General features: G+C 37.8%; 1 protein-coding gene across 2 annotated transcripts in view; it reads left to right on the top strand.

The window, feature by feature from the left end:
• CNST (consortin, connexin sorting protein) overlaps positions 1 to 19253 on the top strand; it is a 405923-nt gene that overhangs the window by 189349 nt on the left and 197321 nt on the right. For both annotated transcript variants that reach the window (XM_053711046.1, XM_053711045.1), the window contains exons 7-9: positions 9723 to 9837; positions 12450 to 12471; positions 15418 to 15514. In XM_053711046.1, coding sequence (XP_053567021.1) covers positions 9723 to 9837; positions 12450 to 12471; positions 15418 to 15514 — 234 coding nt within the window. The remainder of the gene's footprint in view (positions 1 to 9722; positions 9838 to 12449; positions 12472 to 15417; positions 15515 to 19253) is intronic.

Raw genomic sequence — 19253 nt, 5'->3', positions numbered from 1 at the left:
CCTGTTAGGGAGGAGTTAATATCCCATAAGTAATGGATGACCCGTGGCCTGACTACACTACAGGAGAAAGGAATTTATCAGGTAAGCATAAATTATGTTTTTTACCAGTGAAACCAATATAACATCTCAACATTCACAAATATACATTTCTGACATTCAAAAACAAAACAAAAACAAATCAGTGACCAATATAGCCACCTTTCTTTGCAAGGACACTCATAAGCCTGCCATCCATGGATTCTGTCAGTGTTTTGATCTGTTCACCATCAACATTGCGTGCAGCAGCAACCACAGCCTCCCAGACACTGTTCAGAGAGGTGTACTGTTTTCCCTCCTTGTAAATCTCACATTTGATGATGGACCACAGGTTCTCAATGGGGTTCAGATCAGGTGAACAAGGAGGCCATGTCATTAGATTTTCTTCTTTTATACCCTTTCTTGCCAGCCACGCTGTGGAGTACTTGGACGCGTGTGATGGAGCATTGTCCTGCATGAAAATCATGTTTTTCTTGAAGGAAGCAGACTTCTTCCTGTACCACTGCTTGAAGAAGGTGTCTTCCAGAAACTGGCAGTAGGACTGGGAGTTGAGCTTGACTCCATCCTCAACCCGAAAAGGCCCCACAAGCTCATCTTTGATGATACCAGCCCAAACCAGTACTCCACCTCCACCTTGCTGGCGTCTGAGTCGGACTGGAGCTCTCTGCCCTTTACCAATCCAGCCACGGGCCCATCCATCTGGCCCATCAAGACTCACTCTCATTTCATCAGTCCATAAAACCTTAGAAAAATCAGTCTTGAGATATTTCTTGGCCCAGTCTTGACGTTTCAGCTTGTGTGTCTTGTTCAGTGGTGGTCGTCTTTCAGCCTTTCTTACCTTGGCCATGTCTCTGAGTATTGCACACCTTGTGCTTTTGGGCAAGTGGCATCTTGGCAGCTGCACGCTTGACTTTTCTCAGTTCATGGGCAGTTATTTTACGCCTTGGTTTTTCCACACGCTTCTTGCGACCCTGTTGACTATTTTGAATGAAACGCTTGATTGTTCGATGATCACGCTTCAGAAGCTTTGCAATTTTAAGAGTGCTGCATCCCTCTGCAAGATATCTCACTATTTTTGACTTTTCTGAGCCTGTCAAGTCCTTCTTTTGACCCATTTTGCCAAAGGAAAGGAAGTTGCCTAATAATTATGCACACCTGATATAGGGTGTTGATGTCATTAGACCACACCCCTTCTCATTACAGAGATGCACATCACCTAATATGCTTAATTGGTAGTAGGCTTTTGAGCCTATACAGCATGGAGTAAGACAACATGCATAAAGAGGATGATGTGGTCAAAATACTCATTTGCCTAATAATTCTGCACTCCCTGTATATGCTTTGTCATATGCTCACCAGATGTGTTCATCTAGCTCCCAGCAGTGCATTGCTGATCCTTAAACAAAGGATGCCAAGAGAATGAAGCAATTTTGGTAATAGAAGTAAATTGGAAAATTGTTTAGCAACAGCCCTAAGGGATTAAAAAAGTGTGTTTCTCACTGAAATTGCATTCTCTATCTGAATCATCATTTTTGTTTTATGTCCCTTTAAATATAAGCTGTTTAAATTTAAAGTGAAACTAAAAGAAAGTCCTTGATTCTATACAACTCAGTACAACTGGCTGATATGGACAACTCCTACTAAAAATGTTGTTTTATTTATATAGCACAGGAACATCCATTAATAAAGCACATACATTTTGAAACATTTGCGCTTAAAGGGACAGTATACACTCATTTTCATATAACTGCATGGAATAGACACTACTATAAAGAATAAGATGCACAGATACTGATCTTAAAATACAACATAAAAATGTTTAAAAACTTACTTAGAAGTTCTCAGTTTAACTCTATTGAAAAGGTAGTTGGAAAGCCCACTGCAAGTGGCAAATAAGACACTCCCCCCTCCCCCTTCATTTGCATATGAAAAGACCCTTTACACAAACAGGAGCAAGCTGGAGTTAGGTATCTGTCAGTATTTTCATAAAACTTTGGGGCTTGGTTAGGAGTCTGAAAATCAGAGCAATGTTATTTAAAAAATAAGCAAAACTATACATTTAAAAAAACAACAACTTTATGGGCTATATAAATAGATCATCTACAAAACATTAATGCAAATAAAAAATGAGTGTATAATGTCCCTTTAAATGGAGAAGAGTATCATGTCCACCTTGTCCTGAATCTGCCACACTTATCACTTTGGTCCTCACTTCTCCCAACCGTCTTTCATCCAATCTGTTTCTGACACTGGAGAATTTCACCTTAGTCACTGCATGTTACAGTATAGTACTGCACATTGGCTGCCAGTAGCTCACATAGAGTATATTAAAACCCTTCATTAGAAGGGCGTAAAATGCATATGGACAGGACCGTCTTTAACACAGGGCAAAAGGGGCAGCTGCCCTGGGCCCAGTCTCTGTTGAGGGGCCCAAGAGTCCTAAAAAAAAAAAAAAATTTTTTTTTTTTTTTTATGGTTCATACCAGACTGCTGATGTGACATGGGGAACACACACATTCAGTCCTAATACTGTCACAGTCAAAAGTACTCTGCTTATATTTTTTAAAAAACTGTGCCAGACCGTGCCGGTGTCATGTGACTTGCCAAGCTAGTGCCATGTGCTGTTTTAGATGTGCACTGTGCAGCACTGAATGCAAAGCCCTAACTCGGCATCCAGCCATTTCCCACTGCATCAGAAAAGGTCCTACTGGGGTTACCACTGTTACCAGGTAACTGCTCTGGTGGTGGGGATTGTTTCTGGGTAGGGCTGACTGTAGGCGCATGCAGCAGAAAGCTGGAGCGGCAGGCACATGAGGATTTGAGCATCTGTGCAGCTGCATACACTGCTCTCTTCAGTCTTGAGGCTGTGTGACTCATCTCACACTGTATCCATGCAGCCTTGGACAGACAGCATCCAGTCTACTGGTCCCCTTAGCCCTGCTCTTTCTGCTGTGGCCCTAAGATCAACTAACTGAAGTTTGTTAGGGGAATAGTGCTTTGTAGAAAGGTGTCAGTGGGAAGAATAAGTTAGTGCACACACGCCCCTCCCCATGCAGCATTGTCTAGTTCAGGGTGAGAGGGAACTTGTTCCTAGCAAAGAAGCGACATGTGCTCTTGTGGCTGATGTATAGCGTCATGCTGATACTTCACACATTAATGTAAGGTTTATTTTTATAGTTTTTATTTTCTCTCTGTCTCAGATTTTACAGCTTTCCATAGTAGTTCTGCTGTTCCAGTCAGTAAACTTATATTTGTCTGCACCTCCATGCTTCCTCCTTTACCTTGCTTTGCTCCTGTTGGCTGCCCTAAATCTCCCTTATCCAGCTAACCTCACACCAGAATCACATTCAAAAGAATATTAAATGAATCCAGAGTGGAGGAATTTTTATATTTATTTACTTATTAGTACTGCTGAGGTCCAGTTTCACATATTGCATTTTTTTTTTTTTTAAATGATTAGCCCAGCAGTGGATGATGCACCGCTGGGCTAATAATAATAAAAAAAATTGATTTAGTTGTTTTTTGGGATGTTGGGTTGGAGAGCAAAATTGCATGGGGTGGGGGGGGCCAAGAAAATTTTTGCCCAGGGTCCAATCAATATTAAAGACGGCCCTGCATATGGAACAAGATTTGCTTCATGGCTTTACAAAGATGCCACTCTTAAAGTAAAATTTAGATAGGAGGAGCTATTTTTTAGTAATCAAATAAAAATAACACACTTAAAGTGAATGTAATTTGAATGAACGAGTGCCTGGTTTTTAAAAATGCTATTAAAAACAGGGGCACTTTCATTCATTAAACTTTACCTTGCAGCATTTTTTTTACTTTATTTTTTAAATACTTGATCACCGGTCTGGTTTCATAAAGAAAAAGGTAAGTATTTTAAAACAAAATTGCTGCAATGTAAATTTTAATGAATGAAAGTTCCCCTATTTTTAATAGTATTTTTAAAAACCGGGCACTTATTTATGTAACTTTACATTTACTTTAATCCCAAATATATAAAGTAGAATATATTTGTTTTTGTTTTTTAGGTCATTTAATTTTGCTTTTCTTGATAGTTGATTCTCATAATGTTTAAATATAAAATGGTGTGAAGAGACATACATTTTTGTTAAACATTGTAACAATATCACAGTTACATATGCTATTAGTAATCTGCAGAAGGATTTACAGTGTTCTCCCTAGGATGTAGTTAATGTGTACACCACCTGTCTAATTTTAATGACTACCAAGCTAAAATTGAAGACAATAATAAGCTAAAATTAGCTAATATATATTTTTTCAATGTTTGTTGCACAAATTATCATTAAATCAAATTATGTTGTTATGCAAATTATTTGTGCATTTCATAGCTTAAAGTGAATGTAAATTTTTATGAATTAGTGCCCTGTTTTTAAAAAAACTATTAAAAACAGGGGCACATTTATTCATGAATGTTTACATTGTACCATATTTTTACAAATACTTACCTTTCTCTTGTACAAAGTGGGATCGCCAATCCCCCGCCTGCTTCTCCTGCTGTACTTACACAGCAATGACGAAACCGGCTTCCTCCAATCACGGCATGGCCTCATGAGATGGACGCTCGGGGGTGGGGGGGGGGGAGCAATGATTGGAGCAAGTCGTTTTCGTCATTGCTAAGTTTAACCGACACTAAGAAGTGTTATTTTCTTCACTGCTTTGAAAACCGTGCAATGAATGAAGCATTTAAAAAATAAAACCTGATTTAAAAATGAACCCCTGTTACATAATTTACTTACCTCATGCAAACGTGGTTTTTTTATTATTTTTTTATTATAAAGAGGGTTAAACAAATTGAAATTAGCAGGAAATGCACATTTATGTTCAATATATACTGCTTTGTTAATGTTCACCGGCTGTCAGAGAAAACTCCTGCAGCTATTGGTAAAGAGGTACAAACTTTCATAACAGAAAATGTTGGTTTGCTAAGCACAGGAACAAGACTAATGCATTTTACAATATTGTTTTACAATGGAAGAAAAAACTAATTATTAAAGGTACATTAAACAAGTTAATATGGTAATATAAAATGATAAATAGTATATATTATTATTTTGTCTCCTTTTCCTGTAATTCCATTCTGAAATTGTGAGCTTTTCAGTTCCTGTTAGAAATGGAAGTGCAGAACACTGTTATTTTTCACACAGCCATTGGCTGCACACTTTAGTGACCTATTTATAACTATCTCTATAATTCTCCATAGCAGAGAAGGTAACTTAAGTTACAACATGGCAGCTCCCATTGTTTTATAGACACTAAAAAGTTGTACTTATTTCTCCAACATAGGTGTGTCCGGTCCACGGCGTCATCCTTACTTGTGGGATATTCTCTTCCCCAACAGGAAATGGCAAAGAGCCCAGCAAAGCTGGTCACATGATCCCTCCTAGGCTCCGCCTTCCCCAGTCATTCTCTTTGCCGTTGCACAGGCAACATCTCCACGGAGATGGCTTAGAGTTTTTTGGATTCAAGGAGCTACCCCCAAGGGGGAGGTTCCACAGGTCTCAATTGTCTTCAGACCACATAAAAAGACAGGCATTCTTACATTGTGTAGAAGACCTGTTAAAAATGGGAGTGATTCATCCGGTTCCATTAGGAGAACAAGGGATGGGATTCTACTCCAATCTGTTCATAGTTCCCAAAAAAGAGGGAACATTCAGACCAATCTTAGATCTCAAGATCCTAAACAAATTTCTCAAGGTTCCATCGTTCAAAATGGAAACCATTCGGACAATTCTTCCTACCATCCAGGAAGGTCAATTCATGACCACGGTGGATTTAAAGGATGCGTATCTACATATTCCTATCCACAAGGAACATCATCGGTTCCTAAGGTTCGCCTTTCTGGACAAGCATTACCAGTTTGTGGCACTTCCATTCGGATTAGCCACTGCTCCAAGAATTTTCACAAAGGTACTAGGGTCCCTTCTAGCGGTGCTAAGACCAAGGGGCATTGCAGTAGTACCTTACTTGGACGACATACTGATTCAAGCGTCGTCTCTACCACAAGCAAAGGCTCATACGGACATTGTCCTGGCCTTTCTCAGATCTCACGGGTGGAAAGTGAACGTAGAAAAAAGTTCTCTATCTCCGTCAACAAGAGTTCCCTTCTTGGGAACAATAATAGACTCCTTAGAAATGAGGATTTTTCTGACAGAGGCCAGAAAATCAAAACTTCTAAGCTCTTGTCAAGTACTTCATTCTGTTCTTCTTCCTTCCATAGCGCAGTGCATGGAAGTAATAGGTTTGATGGTCGCGGCAATGGACATAGTTCCTTTTGCGCGAATTCATCTAAGACCATTACAACTGTGCATGCTCAGTCAGTGGAATGGGGATTATACAGGCTTGTCTCCGACGATACAAGTAGATCAGAGGACCAGAGATTCACTCCGTTGGTGGCTGACCCTGGACAACCTGTCACAAGGGATGAGCTTCCGCAGACCAGAGTGGGTCATTGTCACGACCGACGCCAGTCTGGTGGGCTGGGGCGCGGTCTGGGAACCCCTGAAAGCTCAGGGTCTTTGGTCTCGGGAAGTTCCCTGGCGATGGAAGAAGTGACCAAAATAATTCAATGGGCGGAGACTCACTCCTGCCACTTGTCTGCAATCCACATCCCAGGAGTGGAAAATTGGGAAGCGGATTTTCTGAGTCGTCAGACATTTCATCCGGGGGAGTGGGAACTCCATCCGGAAATCTTTGCCCAAATAATTCAATTGTGGGGCATTCCAGACATGGATCTGATGGCGTCTCGTCAGAACTTCAAGGTTCCTTGCTACGGGTCCAGATCCAGGGATCCCAAGGCGACTCTAGTGGATGCACTAGTAGCACCTTGGAGCTTCAACCTAGCTTATGTGTTCCCACCGTTTCCTCTCATTCCCAGGCTGGTAGCCAGGATCAAACAGGAGAGGGTATCGGTGATCTTGATAGCTCCTGCGTGGCCACGCAGGACTTGGTATGCAGATCTGGTGAATATGTCATCGGCTCCACCATGGAAGCTACCTTTGAGACAGGACCTTCTTGTTCAAGGTCCGTTCGAACATCCGAATCTGGCCTCACTCCAACTGACTGCTTGGAGATTGAACGCTTGATTTTATCAAAGCGAGGGTTCTCAGATTCTGTCATTGATACTCTTGTTCAGGCCAGAAAGCCTGTAACTAGAAAAATCTACCATAAAATATGGAAAAAATATATCTGTTGGTGTGAATCTAAAGGATTCCCATGGAACAAGATAAAAATTCCTAAGATTCTATCCTTTCTTCAAGAAGGTTTGGAGAAAGGATTATCTGCAAGTTCTTTGAAGGGACAGATTTCTGCTTTATCTGTTTTACTTCACAAAAAGCTGGCGGCTGTGCCAGATGTTCAAGCTTTTGTTCAGGCTCTGGTTAGAATCAAGCCTGTTTACAAACCTTTGACTCCTCCTTGGAGTCTCAATTTAGTTCTTTCAGTTCTTCAGGGGGTTCCGTTTGAACCCCTACATTCCGTTGATATCAAGTTATTATCTTGGAAAGTTTTGTTTTTGGTTGCAATTTCTTCTGCTAGAAGAGTTTCAGAGTTATCTGCTCTGCAGTGTTCTCCTCCTTATCTGGTGTTCCATGCAGATAAGGTGGTTTTGCGTACTAAACCTGGTTTTCTTCCGAAAGTTGTTTCTAACAAAAATATTAACCAGGAGATAGTTGTGCCTTCTTTGTGTCCGAATCCAGTTTCAAAGAAGGAACGTTTGTTTCACAATTTGGATGTAGTTCGTGCTCTAAAATTCTATTTAGAGGCTACAAAGGATTTCAGACAAACATCTTCCTTGTTTGTTGTTTATTCTGGTAAAAGGAGAGGTCAAAAAGCAACTTCTACCTCTCTCTCTTTTTGGCTTAAAAGCATCATCAGATTGGCTTATGAGACTGCCGGACGGCAGCCTCCTGAAAGAATCACAGCTCATTCCACTAGGGCCGTGGCTTCCACATGGGCCTTCAAGAACGAGGCTTCTGTTGATCAGATATGTAAGGCAGCGACTTGGTCTTCACTGCACACTTTTACCAAATTTTACAAATTTGATACTTTTGCTTCTTCTGAGGCTATTTTTGGGAGAAAGGTTTTGCAAGCCGTGGTGCCTTCCATCTAGGTGACCTGATTTGCTCCCTCCCATCATCCGTGTCCTAAAGCTTTGGTATTGGTTCCCACAAGTAAGGATGACGCCGTGGACCGGACACACCTATGTTGGAGAAAACATAATTTATGTTTACCTGATAAATTACTTTCTCCAACGGTGTGTCCGGTCCACGGCCCGCCCTGGTTTTTTAATCAGGTCTGATGATTTATTTTCTCTAACTACAGTCACCACGGTATCATATGTTTTCTCCTATGCAAATATTCCTCCTTTACGTCGGTCGAATGACTGGGGAAGGCGGAGCCTAGGAGGGATCATGTGACCAGCTTTGCTGGGCTCTTTGCCATTTCCTGTTGGGGAAGAGAATATCCCACAAGTAAGGATGACGCCGTGGACCGGACACACCGTTGGAGAAAGTAATTTATCAGGTAAACATAAATTCTGTTTTTGTTATTATTTATGCAGCTAATGAATCTTAAAAAATACATCTACGTGTTATTCTTTGAATACATCCTTCTATCTAGTATTTTTTATTGTTTAATGTCCCTTTTAAATTGAATGTAAATTTAGATGATAAAGTGCCCGGTTTTTAAAAATCCGATTAAAAACAGGGGCACTTTAATTCATCAAAATTTACATTTCACTCGTGAAAAAATACCTTTTAATCTTGACAGCCGCTCCAGAGATTCCCCCGGTCGTCGCAAGCCTCTTCATACGTTAGAAATGACGGGTCGGTCTTCCTCTAATCACTGCTTCCCCCCCCGGGGGAATCAGTGTCTCATTCAACACTGTGATTGGAGGAAGCCGGAATCCTCATTTTAGACCCAGGAAGAGGCTTTGCGACAGGCGGGGGAAGTGATGCAGCAGCTGTCAAGATTAAAAGGTACGTATTTTCACAACACAAGTAAAGTGCCCCTGTTTTTAATCAGATTTTTAAAAACAGGGCACTTTATCATCTAAATTTACATTCACTTTAAGTCTCAAAGTCCACATAGCTAATTAGTTAATTTTTCATGTTTGAGGAAAAATAGCAATATGTTGTGTTTTATAAACATGCTATTTATTTTTTGTCAGCTTAAAATGATATTAAACCCCCCAAAAAAATGATTTAGTAGTTCAGACAGATCATATAATTTAAAAAAAAAAAAAAAGTTTCCATTTTTTTTTTTTACATTTTTTTGTTGGTATTACATAGTACATGGTATTCAAAGTTCAAGGGATACCTGGGTAGACCTCTGGATCACTACATGGCAGGAAATATTGCTGCCATCTAGTGCTCTTGTAAATGGATAACATTCTTGCAAAACTGCTGCCATTTAGTGCTCCAGACACATGCACACTCCTGAGGTTACGTCCCCGCTTTTTAACAAAAAAATACCAAGAGAATAAAGAAAATGTGATAATAGAAGTAAATTAGAAAGTTGTTTAAAATGGAATCCTCAATCTAAATCATAAAATAATATATTTCTAAGGGGTTTCATGTCCCTTTAATAATGTAGAATAATAATATATTTCTGTATCTTTAATTCTAGATTTTTAATTTTGTTTTATTTATTTTTTACTATAGAAACCAAATGGAAGGCTACTGGATCCAGCCCTTTGCCATCTCCTCAAATCTCAGAAAAAGGTCTTAGCAGCAAAGAACTGGAAAAACTTTCCAGCTTGTGTGGATCTCATCAAAAGTAAGTGTTAATTTTTTCCAAATATATCTTATTTATAATACATATATATTAAAGTAGACTGGAAAGGAAGGTGTTAAACCACAGCCAGCTCTGGAAGCAGTAGTTGGGCTTTACTACTTCAGTTGTCGTTAGTTGATCTTTCAAGAGGTTTGTCAAACAACTGCAGGACAGACTTGTATTAAAAAGAGCCCCACAAGACAATAGTATCATTAGAGGGAAATTGTAAACTAGAATGTTCTTGCATAAATGTTTTGTAGATTATCCATTTATATAGTCCACCTGGGAGTGTGTTTGTAACAATGTATAGTTTTGCTTATTTTTAAATAACATTGTGCTGACTCCTAACCAAGCCTCAATGTTTTAGATGTTTACTGATGTATACAGACTCCAGACTGCTTCTGTTTTTATGAGTCTTTTCATATGCAGGGGGGGGTCTGCTGTCAACCCCTGTCAGTGTGGGTCCCAGCCTAACCTCATCAACAGTGCTAAATTGGGAGCTTTTAAGTAAGTGTTTAAAAGGTTTTATATTGGTTTTTAGATCACTATCTGTGCATATTATTCTTTATAGTAGTGACGATTACATGCAGTTATATTAAAACTGGTGTATACGGTCCCTTTAAACTGTGCACTTGTTTTATTTATTTAAATGCAACTCTCCAGTGTTTATTTTCTGCTACTGCAATGATGGCATTTCTATGCAGAATCGTGCGTACTGCTTAGCGTCTGAAAGCTCTAAAACCTAAGTCTGCAGAGAGGTACTCTGTGGACACAAACCACAGAATATATTGCTAGATAGTCTCTGGGTTTGCTGAGCGGTTTGCATGCTACAGAGGTAGCTCAAGGACATGGTTGTTTCAGAATAAAAAGGTTGTTTAAAATGCAATGCTCTATCTGATTCCTTAAAGTTTAATTTTGACTCTACCGTTCCTTTAAATTTGAATCTATTTAGTATCATATGTGCATGTTACTCCACTATTGAGCAATATGGCTGGGTTTGCCCTCTAGCAAAATAATCTTAAAGTGTTTGAAAAAATAGTATAAAGGTAGCTCTGGAGCTACCTTTATACTATGTTTTTAAACACTTTACAGGGGTTAAACACATAGTTATATGCAAATATTAGTACAATAATACTATTATCTAAAACATTAGAACATTTTCTTTTTACTCTTTTTATGTCCTATTAAGTGCTTTACATACACTATGCATTTCTAATACCAAATAATGACTTTATAGTCCCTTTTAAGCAGTGTTTGTCAACCGCGGTCCTCAATTACCACCAACAGGCCAGGTTTTCATTAAAGCTGAACCAGTGCACAGGTGAAGTAATCAGCTGTTCAGTTACCATGGTTACAAACCTGCTCTTACCCATCAGCTGATTTTTTTTTTCTGTGTACTAGTTTATCTATAATGAAAACCTGGCCTGTTGGGGGGGTACTTGAGGACCGCTGATATTCTCTATAATAGGCCATTCATTAACCCAAGCAGGAAAATGCGCAAAATCGGAACTGCTGCAAGTACTTGAGGACTAGGGCTGAGAAACACTAAAATATAATATTTAACTTAAATGTGCTAATCTATGCTGTAGATGTTTAAATCCCCAAACCCAGGATTTCAAAATCCAAACATTTAAACTCGAAACTTTTTAATTTAATATTTAAAAAAAGAAAAATCTAAAATTACTATTTTTCCCCGCGTGTCTTTGGTTGGATTTTTGTGTTCTAAAAAATGCAAATAATACTCTCTATTTATTTAAAACTACTATTATCTTTCTGATTACAGTATTGTACTAGCTTTCTGCAGGTACTATGTATACAAAAGTATTAAAATGGTATAAAACTAACTTTAGGTTGCATGTATAAGGTGTATTATATGTAAATATTGCCTAAATGAGATAAGATGTTGTTTACACTTGGTCCTATCCCCTCTCCAAACTGTCCCATTTTACAGATGCAAATATTCCTTAATCTGAAACGTTTCCGGTCCCAAGCAGTTTAGATAAAGGATTTTCTACCGGTATTATACCCTTTAAAGACACACTCAAGTCAAAATAAACTTTTATGATTTAGATAGAACGTGCAGTTTTAAGACACTTTCCATTTTAAAATTTTGCACAGTCTTTTTAGATTCACATTTCTGTGGAACAAGATACTACTAAGCGTTTGCACAAGCTCACAGGGTATACATATACTAGTCTGTGATTGGCTGATATGATATGATATAGGGGGCCGGAAAATGGGAGACAAAAATAAATGTCAGAAAATAATCTACTGTAATTATGTAATTCTACTGCATTGAGTGGTTCCTTTAGTAATTTCTTACAGCTTCAATGTTCCTTTGCTAACAAAATATTGGTCATGGCTTCCTGTGTCTATAAGGAAATTAAACTTCTAATAGAAGAAGCACATTGTTCTACTACACAGTTCTGTTAAACGTAAACCAGTGCTAGTGTTTCAGTACTGGACAAGCTCCATGCTAATATTAGAATATGGGGCGGACGTCTTATCTGTGCCAGTTTCTGCAGTGATTCTATAAAGTAAACTATTAATTTGTTGTTTCCTTCTTTTTTTTCCCCTCTCTCTCTTTTGCTTTCCAAATGAATTTTTCTCTGAAGCCCGAAAATATCCAAGCAAAAGGTGAGCTCCCTTATTTGCATTATGGTTCTAGATTTGTTTTTAGTACAGTTAAAATTAGCTAGAAGAATGATATACCTTAAAATGCACAACTACTATATTTTGTTAAATAAAATGATGCAGTTTTGATTGAAGTGATAACTTTTAGAGAGGTGGAGTTTATTCAGATGCACATTAAACTCAAAAATATAGTAAAAAAATATAGAGAGAAGAGGTGAAGGGAAATAAAGACATAGAGAAGAGGAACTGAGAATGGCACTCCAAAAATGGATTCTCGATATCATATATACTTTATAAGTTAAAAATAATTGGGGTGGGTGATGTATACCAAGAATAAATTGCTATGGATAGAGGTAAGTTACCCCAAAAGCGTATACTAACTAGCACACCTTACCTTTAATACCACTATTTCAATATTAATGTATGTCAGAGTTGTCCCCAAAATATAGTCCCCTTTAAATTCTTCATTACGGACATCACTACAACAATGTAATATGTTTATTTTATTTTGATTGCCTTTGTTGTAAAATACTCAGAAAATCATGTTTGTTCGATAACCTCACAGAGAGGCTGAAGCTTGGATTTGTTTTCTTTTACTTATGCACTAATTTCTACCCCCCACACGCACACACAGACACCATCTACTCCGTCATGCATTCCCTTAAAGTTGATTATTAATGTTGCTGACAGGCAATATCGTTATTTGCAATAACAGTGTAGATACTAGGTAGGTATTATTGTAGGACAGAAATCAGCAATATATATTTAGCTACAGAATGGAGATTATAAATGTCTTTAAAAAGACAGTTTCATAAATTATAACTGAGCAGAATCGGTGTTGAACCATCTTAGACAGACATGAAGCTGTAGTTTTGTGCGACTTTCAGTTTGTAGGGGCACAATACCTGCTGCGGTAATCACTTCTGCATATGCCCATGAGAATCCACAGCAGCAGGTAATACAGTACCAGCTTTCAGAGGGATTTTATGTAATAAGGGTAATTGTATAGGATAAATATGCATAAATCATTTTCCAGTGATTCAGTTTTTGTAGCAGCAGTGAAATATAAACTAGATAATAATGTACACTGTCATATACATGTACTAATATTTCATAGATTCATAAATACTTTTATTTTCAAATATTGAAAAATGTTTTGCAAATAGTTTAATTTTACCAGCTTCCTATATTTATTTTGCATTACAGGGACACTGAACCCAATTTTTTTGTCTTTCAAAATTCAGATAGAGCATGCAATTTTAAGCTACTTTCTAATTTACTCTTATTATCAATTTTTCTTCATTCTCTTGGTATCTCTTTATTTTAAAAAGCAGGAATGTAAGCTTAGGAGCTGGTACATTTTTGGTTCAGCACCTGGGTAGTGCTTGATGATTGGTGACTACATTTACCCACCAATCAGCAAGAGCTAACCAGGTTCAAAATTAAATATTCATAATTCAGATGGAGCATGTTAACTTCTATTATCAAATTGACTTCGATTTGGTATCCTTTAATGAATAGTCAACCTATTTAGTCGGTCAGGATCTTAGGAACATGGCACATTAGCAGTTTATGACAGCAGTGGTTGTATCTGTGTAAAACATTGCTATAAACATTGTTGCAAACATTGCAGCCATATGGCTAATGACACACAAATGCTCCTGAGCTCATCTACCATTACTCTTTGACAAATAATACAAAGAAAATAAGCAAAATTGATAGAAGTATATTTATTTAAAATTTGTTTTAAAAAAGTATTGATCTATCAAATCCTCTTAAAGTTTAAATCAGTAATGACCAACTTACTAACACATGGGGGGCTGCAGATTAGTATTTTAGAAACGTTAAGGGCCACAGCTCAAAATTTTAGAACCATCAATGAGAGCATATACATTTATGGCTACACACAAATAATTCCCAAAAATGCCCAGTGACACAGAGCCTGATTTTGGCAAGGTTGCAGGGTGCCCTCTAAGCTTTTCTTCCCCCCCCCCCCCCCCATGGGCTTTTTTGAGTGGATGGCAAGAAAAGTGGCCACACCTCCAAAACTGTCCAAAGCATAATTTTTACTTCCACTTTTACCTGGGGCTACATAAAATATGGCACATGGGCCGCCAGTTGGCCATCTCTGATGTATATGAAAAAGCAGAATTTAAACATGTCCTGGGACTCTGTTGCTCAGTGGCTGATAGGGAAAACTCGCACCTAGAAATGTTAGTTTATTCAGCACGAAAATATCAATTTAAAAAAGCAAAGCATTGTAATACATTTTGAAACATTATGTTTTAGATGTTTTAGTAAATGTTTGTGTATCATTTTGCTTAAAATCTGTTTAAATTAATTTTTAAACTAAATGGAACTGCACAACAAATATTTGGGATAGAAATTTAACTGGTTGATAAGTAACTTCCGCATCTGTTGGCGGACAGTGATGCTCCCTGTTAGCATAAAAACAAATGGTTATTGTGTTTTTTGTTTTTGTTTTACCCGAAGTCTTCTTTTTAAAAAAAAAAAACGTTAATAAATAGATAGATAGCGTTAATGTCCATTTATTAACCCCTTCTCGCTGTTAGGAAGTTCTGTGCCGTCCTAACTGGGCTGGGCTTTAATGCCGTTAGGACAGCATGGAACGTCCTAGCAGTTAGGCAGCAGTGAAGCTTCCTAAATGGGATTGTGGGCTGGAGGGCGTGCCTAGCATCATAGTCACTCCCTCCCTGACCCGATCCCATCATTGAAATCACGCAATCCCATAAACGATTGCGTGTTTTCAATTTTTATTTGTTTACGTGGGAACTTTGTTCCTATGTAGACAAATAAGTCCCAGCGGGAAAGGGTTAATTTATTGAGTTATGTTGTACTTTTGTGATAACATGGGGAATATAATTGTTCATACAGCTATAAAGTAGTGTCAAAAATTTCCATTTTTGTAATTATCCATTTCACTTCTAGTTATCTGCTTCTGAAAAGTCTCTGAAAATTCAAAGTCTTTCTCTGTTAGTGGGATCAGATGGAATTCCTGATGTAGGTGAACCTACTGACGTTCAAGGTAATAATTTATTGGTCTTTTCTTTGTTCTTTCACATACTTGAGTATTTCCTTGAAAGATTGCCATCTTCATATTTATGTTATCGCGTTTGAAGTTTTTTTTTTTTCTTTAACTATTAATGGTTATCAGTGAAGATAGTCTGGTTGCATAAACTTTTCAACTTGGTGGATTCTTTCAATCCACTCTTCATGACATGTTCAGCCAAACTTGTTGCTGAGTTAATGCCTTTAATTCATTACTAGTGTCAGCTGACATTAGTGCTATGGATGTATATTATTTTAGTGAATAGTGCACAGATAAAAACTGTAGATATGACAAAAGTTTACTGTAATTTTATGCATGGTTTAAAAATTATCACAGACTTGGATATTAGTTAAAATATTTAGCTATTGAGAAATGTAATCTTGAACATGTTATACGGTATAGTTTAAATTCACCAGACTATTCAGTATTAAAGGTATTTCTTCTGTTAAGTGTGATCAGTCCACGGGTCATCATTACTTCTGGGATATTACTCCTCCCCAACAGGAAGTGCAAGAGGATTCACCCAGCAGAGCTGCATATAGCCCCTCCCCTCTACGTCACCCCCAGTCATTCTCTTGCACCCAACGACTAGATAGGATGTGTGAGAGGACTATGGTGATTTTATTTAGTTTATTTCTTCAATCAAAAGTTTGTTATTTTTTAATAGCACCGGAGTGTGTTATTCCTTCTCTGGTAGAGTTTGAAGAAGAATCTACCAGAGTTTTTACTATGATTTTAGCCGGAGTTGTTAAGATCATATTGCTGTTTCTCGGCCATCTGAGGAGAGGTAAACTTCAGATCAGGGGACAGCGGGCAGTTTATTCTGCAAAAAGGTATGTAGCAGTTTTTATTTTCTAACAATGGAATTGCTGAGAAAATCCTGCCATACCGACATTATATCATGTATGTATAATTTAGTATTCTGGGGAATGGTACTTCACTGGAATTACACTGTGTATATAAGATTTTAGCCTAATAGAAATACAACAGGCTTTTTAATAATTCTTAATTATGTTAAACGTTTTTGCTGGAATGTAAAATCGTTTTCATTTTCTGAGGTACTGGGTGAATAAAATGTTTGGGCACTATTTTTCCACTTGGCAGTTGCTGGATCTAATTATGACAGTTTTTAATCTCTCTCACTGTTGTGTGTGAGGGGGTGGGACCTTTTTTGGCGCTTTTGCTACGCATCAAAAATTTCAGTCAAAAGCTCATTGTTTTTTCCTGCATGTTCCGGTTTATCTCTACAAAACCCAGGGATCTTCAAAGCTAATTTGAGGGAAGTAATCTAACAGAGCTGTAAGATTGTAGTTGACTGTGATAAAAAACGTTTATTCTTTAACTTTTTTATGCCTCAGGGTTAGTTATTTCTTGCTACTGGGTACAAGCCTTTGCTAAGTTGCATTTTGTTTTACAAAGCTGATTGATTTCATCTGTTATATATATTCAGTGCTTTTCAAGCACAGTTCGTTTTTTTTTTTTTTTTAAACATCAAAATCTAACTTCTCTGAAGCTGACTGCTTGGAAATTGAACGTTTGATTTTATCAAGACGTGGGTTTTCTGAGTCAGTTATTGACACCTTAATACAGGCCAGGAAGCCTGTTACCAGAAAGATTTACCATAAAATATGGCGTAAATACCTATATTGGTGTGAATCCAAAGGTTACTCTTGGAGTAAGGTTAGGATTCCTAGGATATTGTCTTTTCTACAAGAAGGTTTAGAAAAGGGTTTATCTGCTAGTTCATTAAAGGGACAGATCTCAGCTCTGTCTATTCTGTTACACAAACGTCTGTCAGAAGTGCCAGACGTTCAGGCTTTTTGTCAGGCTTTAGCGAGGATTAAGCCTGTGTTTAAGACTGTTGCTCCACCATGGAGTTTAAATCTTGTTCTTAACGTTTTACAGGGCGTTCCGTTTGAACCCCTCCATTCCATTGATATAAAGTTGTTATCTTGGAAAGTTCTATTTTTAATGGCTATTTCATCGGCTCGAAGAGTCTCTGAATTATCAGCCTTACATTGTGATTCTCCTTATTTGATTTTTCATTCGGATAAGGTAGTTCTGCGTACTAAACCTGGGTTCTTACCCAAGGTAGTCACTAACAGGAATATCAATCAAGAGATTGTTGTTCCATCTTTGTGTCCAAATCCTTCTTCAAAGAAGGAACGTCTTCTGCACAATCTGGATGTAGTTCGTGCCCTAAAATTTTACTTACAGGCAACTAAAGAATTTCGACAGACGTCTTCCCTGTTTGTCGTTTACTCTGGTCAGAGGAGAGGTCAAAAAGCTTCTGCTACCTCTCTCTCTTTTTGGCTTCGTAGCATAATACGTTTAGCCTATGAGACTGCTGGACAGCAACCTCCTGAAAGAATTACAGCTCATTCCACTAGAGCTGTGGCTTCCACTTGGGCCTTTAAGAATGAGGCCTCTGTTGAACAGATTTGCAAGGCTGCAACTTGGTCTTCGCTTCATACTTTTTCCAAATTTTACAAATTTGACACATTTGCTTCCTCGGAGGCTATTTTTGGGAGAAAGGTTCTTCAGGCAGTGGTTCCTTCTGTATAAAAGAGCCTGCCTATCCCTCCCGTCATCCGTGTACTTTTGCTTTGGTATTGGTATCCCAGAAGTAATGATGACCCGTGGACTGATCACACTTAACAGAAGAAAACATAATTTATGCTTACCTGATAAATTCCTTTCTTCTGTAGTGTGATCAGTCCACGGCCCGCCCTGTTTTTTAAGGCAGGTAATTATTTTTAAATTATACTCCAGTCACCACTACACCCTTGGTTCCTCCTTTCTCGTTGGTCCTTGGTCGAATGACTGGGGGTGACGTAGAGGGGAGGGGCTATATGCAGCTCTGCTGGGTGAATCCTCTTGCACTTCCTGTTGGGGAGGAGTAATATCCCAGAAGTAATGATGACCCGTGGACTGATCACACTACAGAAGAAAGGAATTTATCAGGTAAGCATAAATTATGTTTTTTTTCCAGGTTGCTTGTACCAAATTTGTACTAGGTTAACAGATTACTTTCAATAATAGTTTTGTTGGCATCTCAATGACTGGAATTGCTGAAAATTTGAAATAAATTAGTTGACTTTTTGTTAAATATTGAAAAAAAAATGGCCGTTGCAACATTTAAAGGGACCCTGAACCCACATTTTTTCTTTCATGATTCAGACAGAGCATGTAATTTTAAGCAACTTTTTAATTTACTCCTATTATTATTTTTTCTTCGTTCTCTTGCTATCTTTATTTGAAAAAGAAGGCATCTAAGCTAAGGAGCCAGACAGTTTTTGGTTCAGACCCTGAACAGCACTTGTTTATTGGTGGGTGAATTTATACACCAAACAGCAAGAACAACCCAGGTTGTTCACCAAAAATGGGCCGGGATCTAAACTTTACATTCTTGCTTTTCAAATAAAGATACCAAGAAAAGTTGGTAATAGGAGTAAATTAGAAAGTTGCTTAAAATTGCGTGCTCTATCTGAATCACAAAAGAAAAAATTTGGGTTCAGTGTCCCTTTAATTTAGCCTAATTTATAAAGAGAAACACCACAATATTTTTTTTTACATTTGGTTTGCAAAAAGATTTTGTTTAATAGGTGCTTTCTTATTCTTTGGTTTAAAAAAAACAACAACATTATTTTGATTTATTTCAAGCTTGCTCAGTACTAGCAAATGTCTTAAAAAAAAAAAAATTGCTCGAAGCAAT

Source organism: Bombina bombina, chromosome 4 (genome assembly GCF_027579735.1).
Source record: "Bombina bombina isolate aBomBom1 chromosome 4, aBomBom1.pri, whole genome shotgun sequence".
In the NCBI taxonomy this organism is placed as follows: Eukaryota; Metazoa; Chordata; class Amphibia; order Anura; family Bombinatoridae; genus Bombina; species Bombina bombina.
Note: the sequence above shows the minus strand (reverse complement) of the source record. Positions and strands in the feature narration are given on the sequence as shown.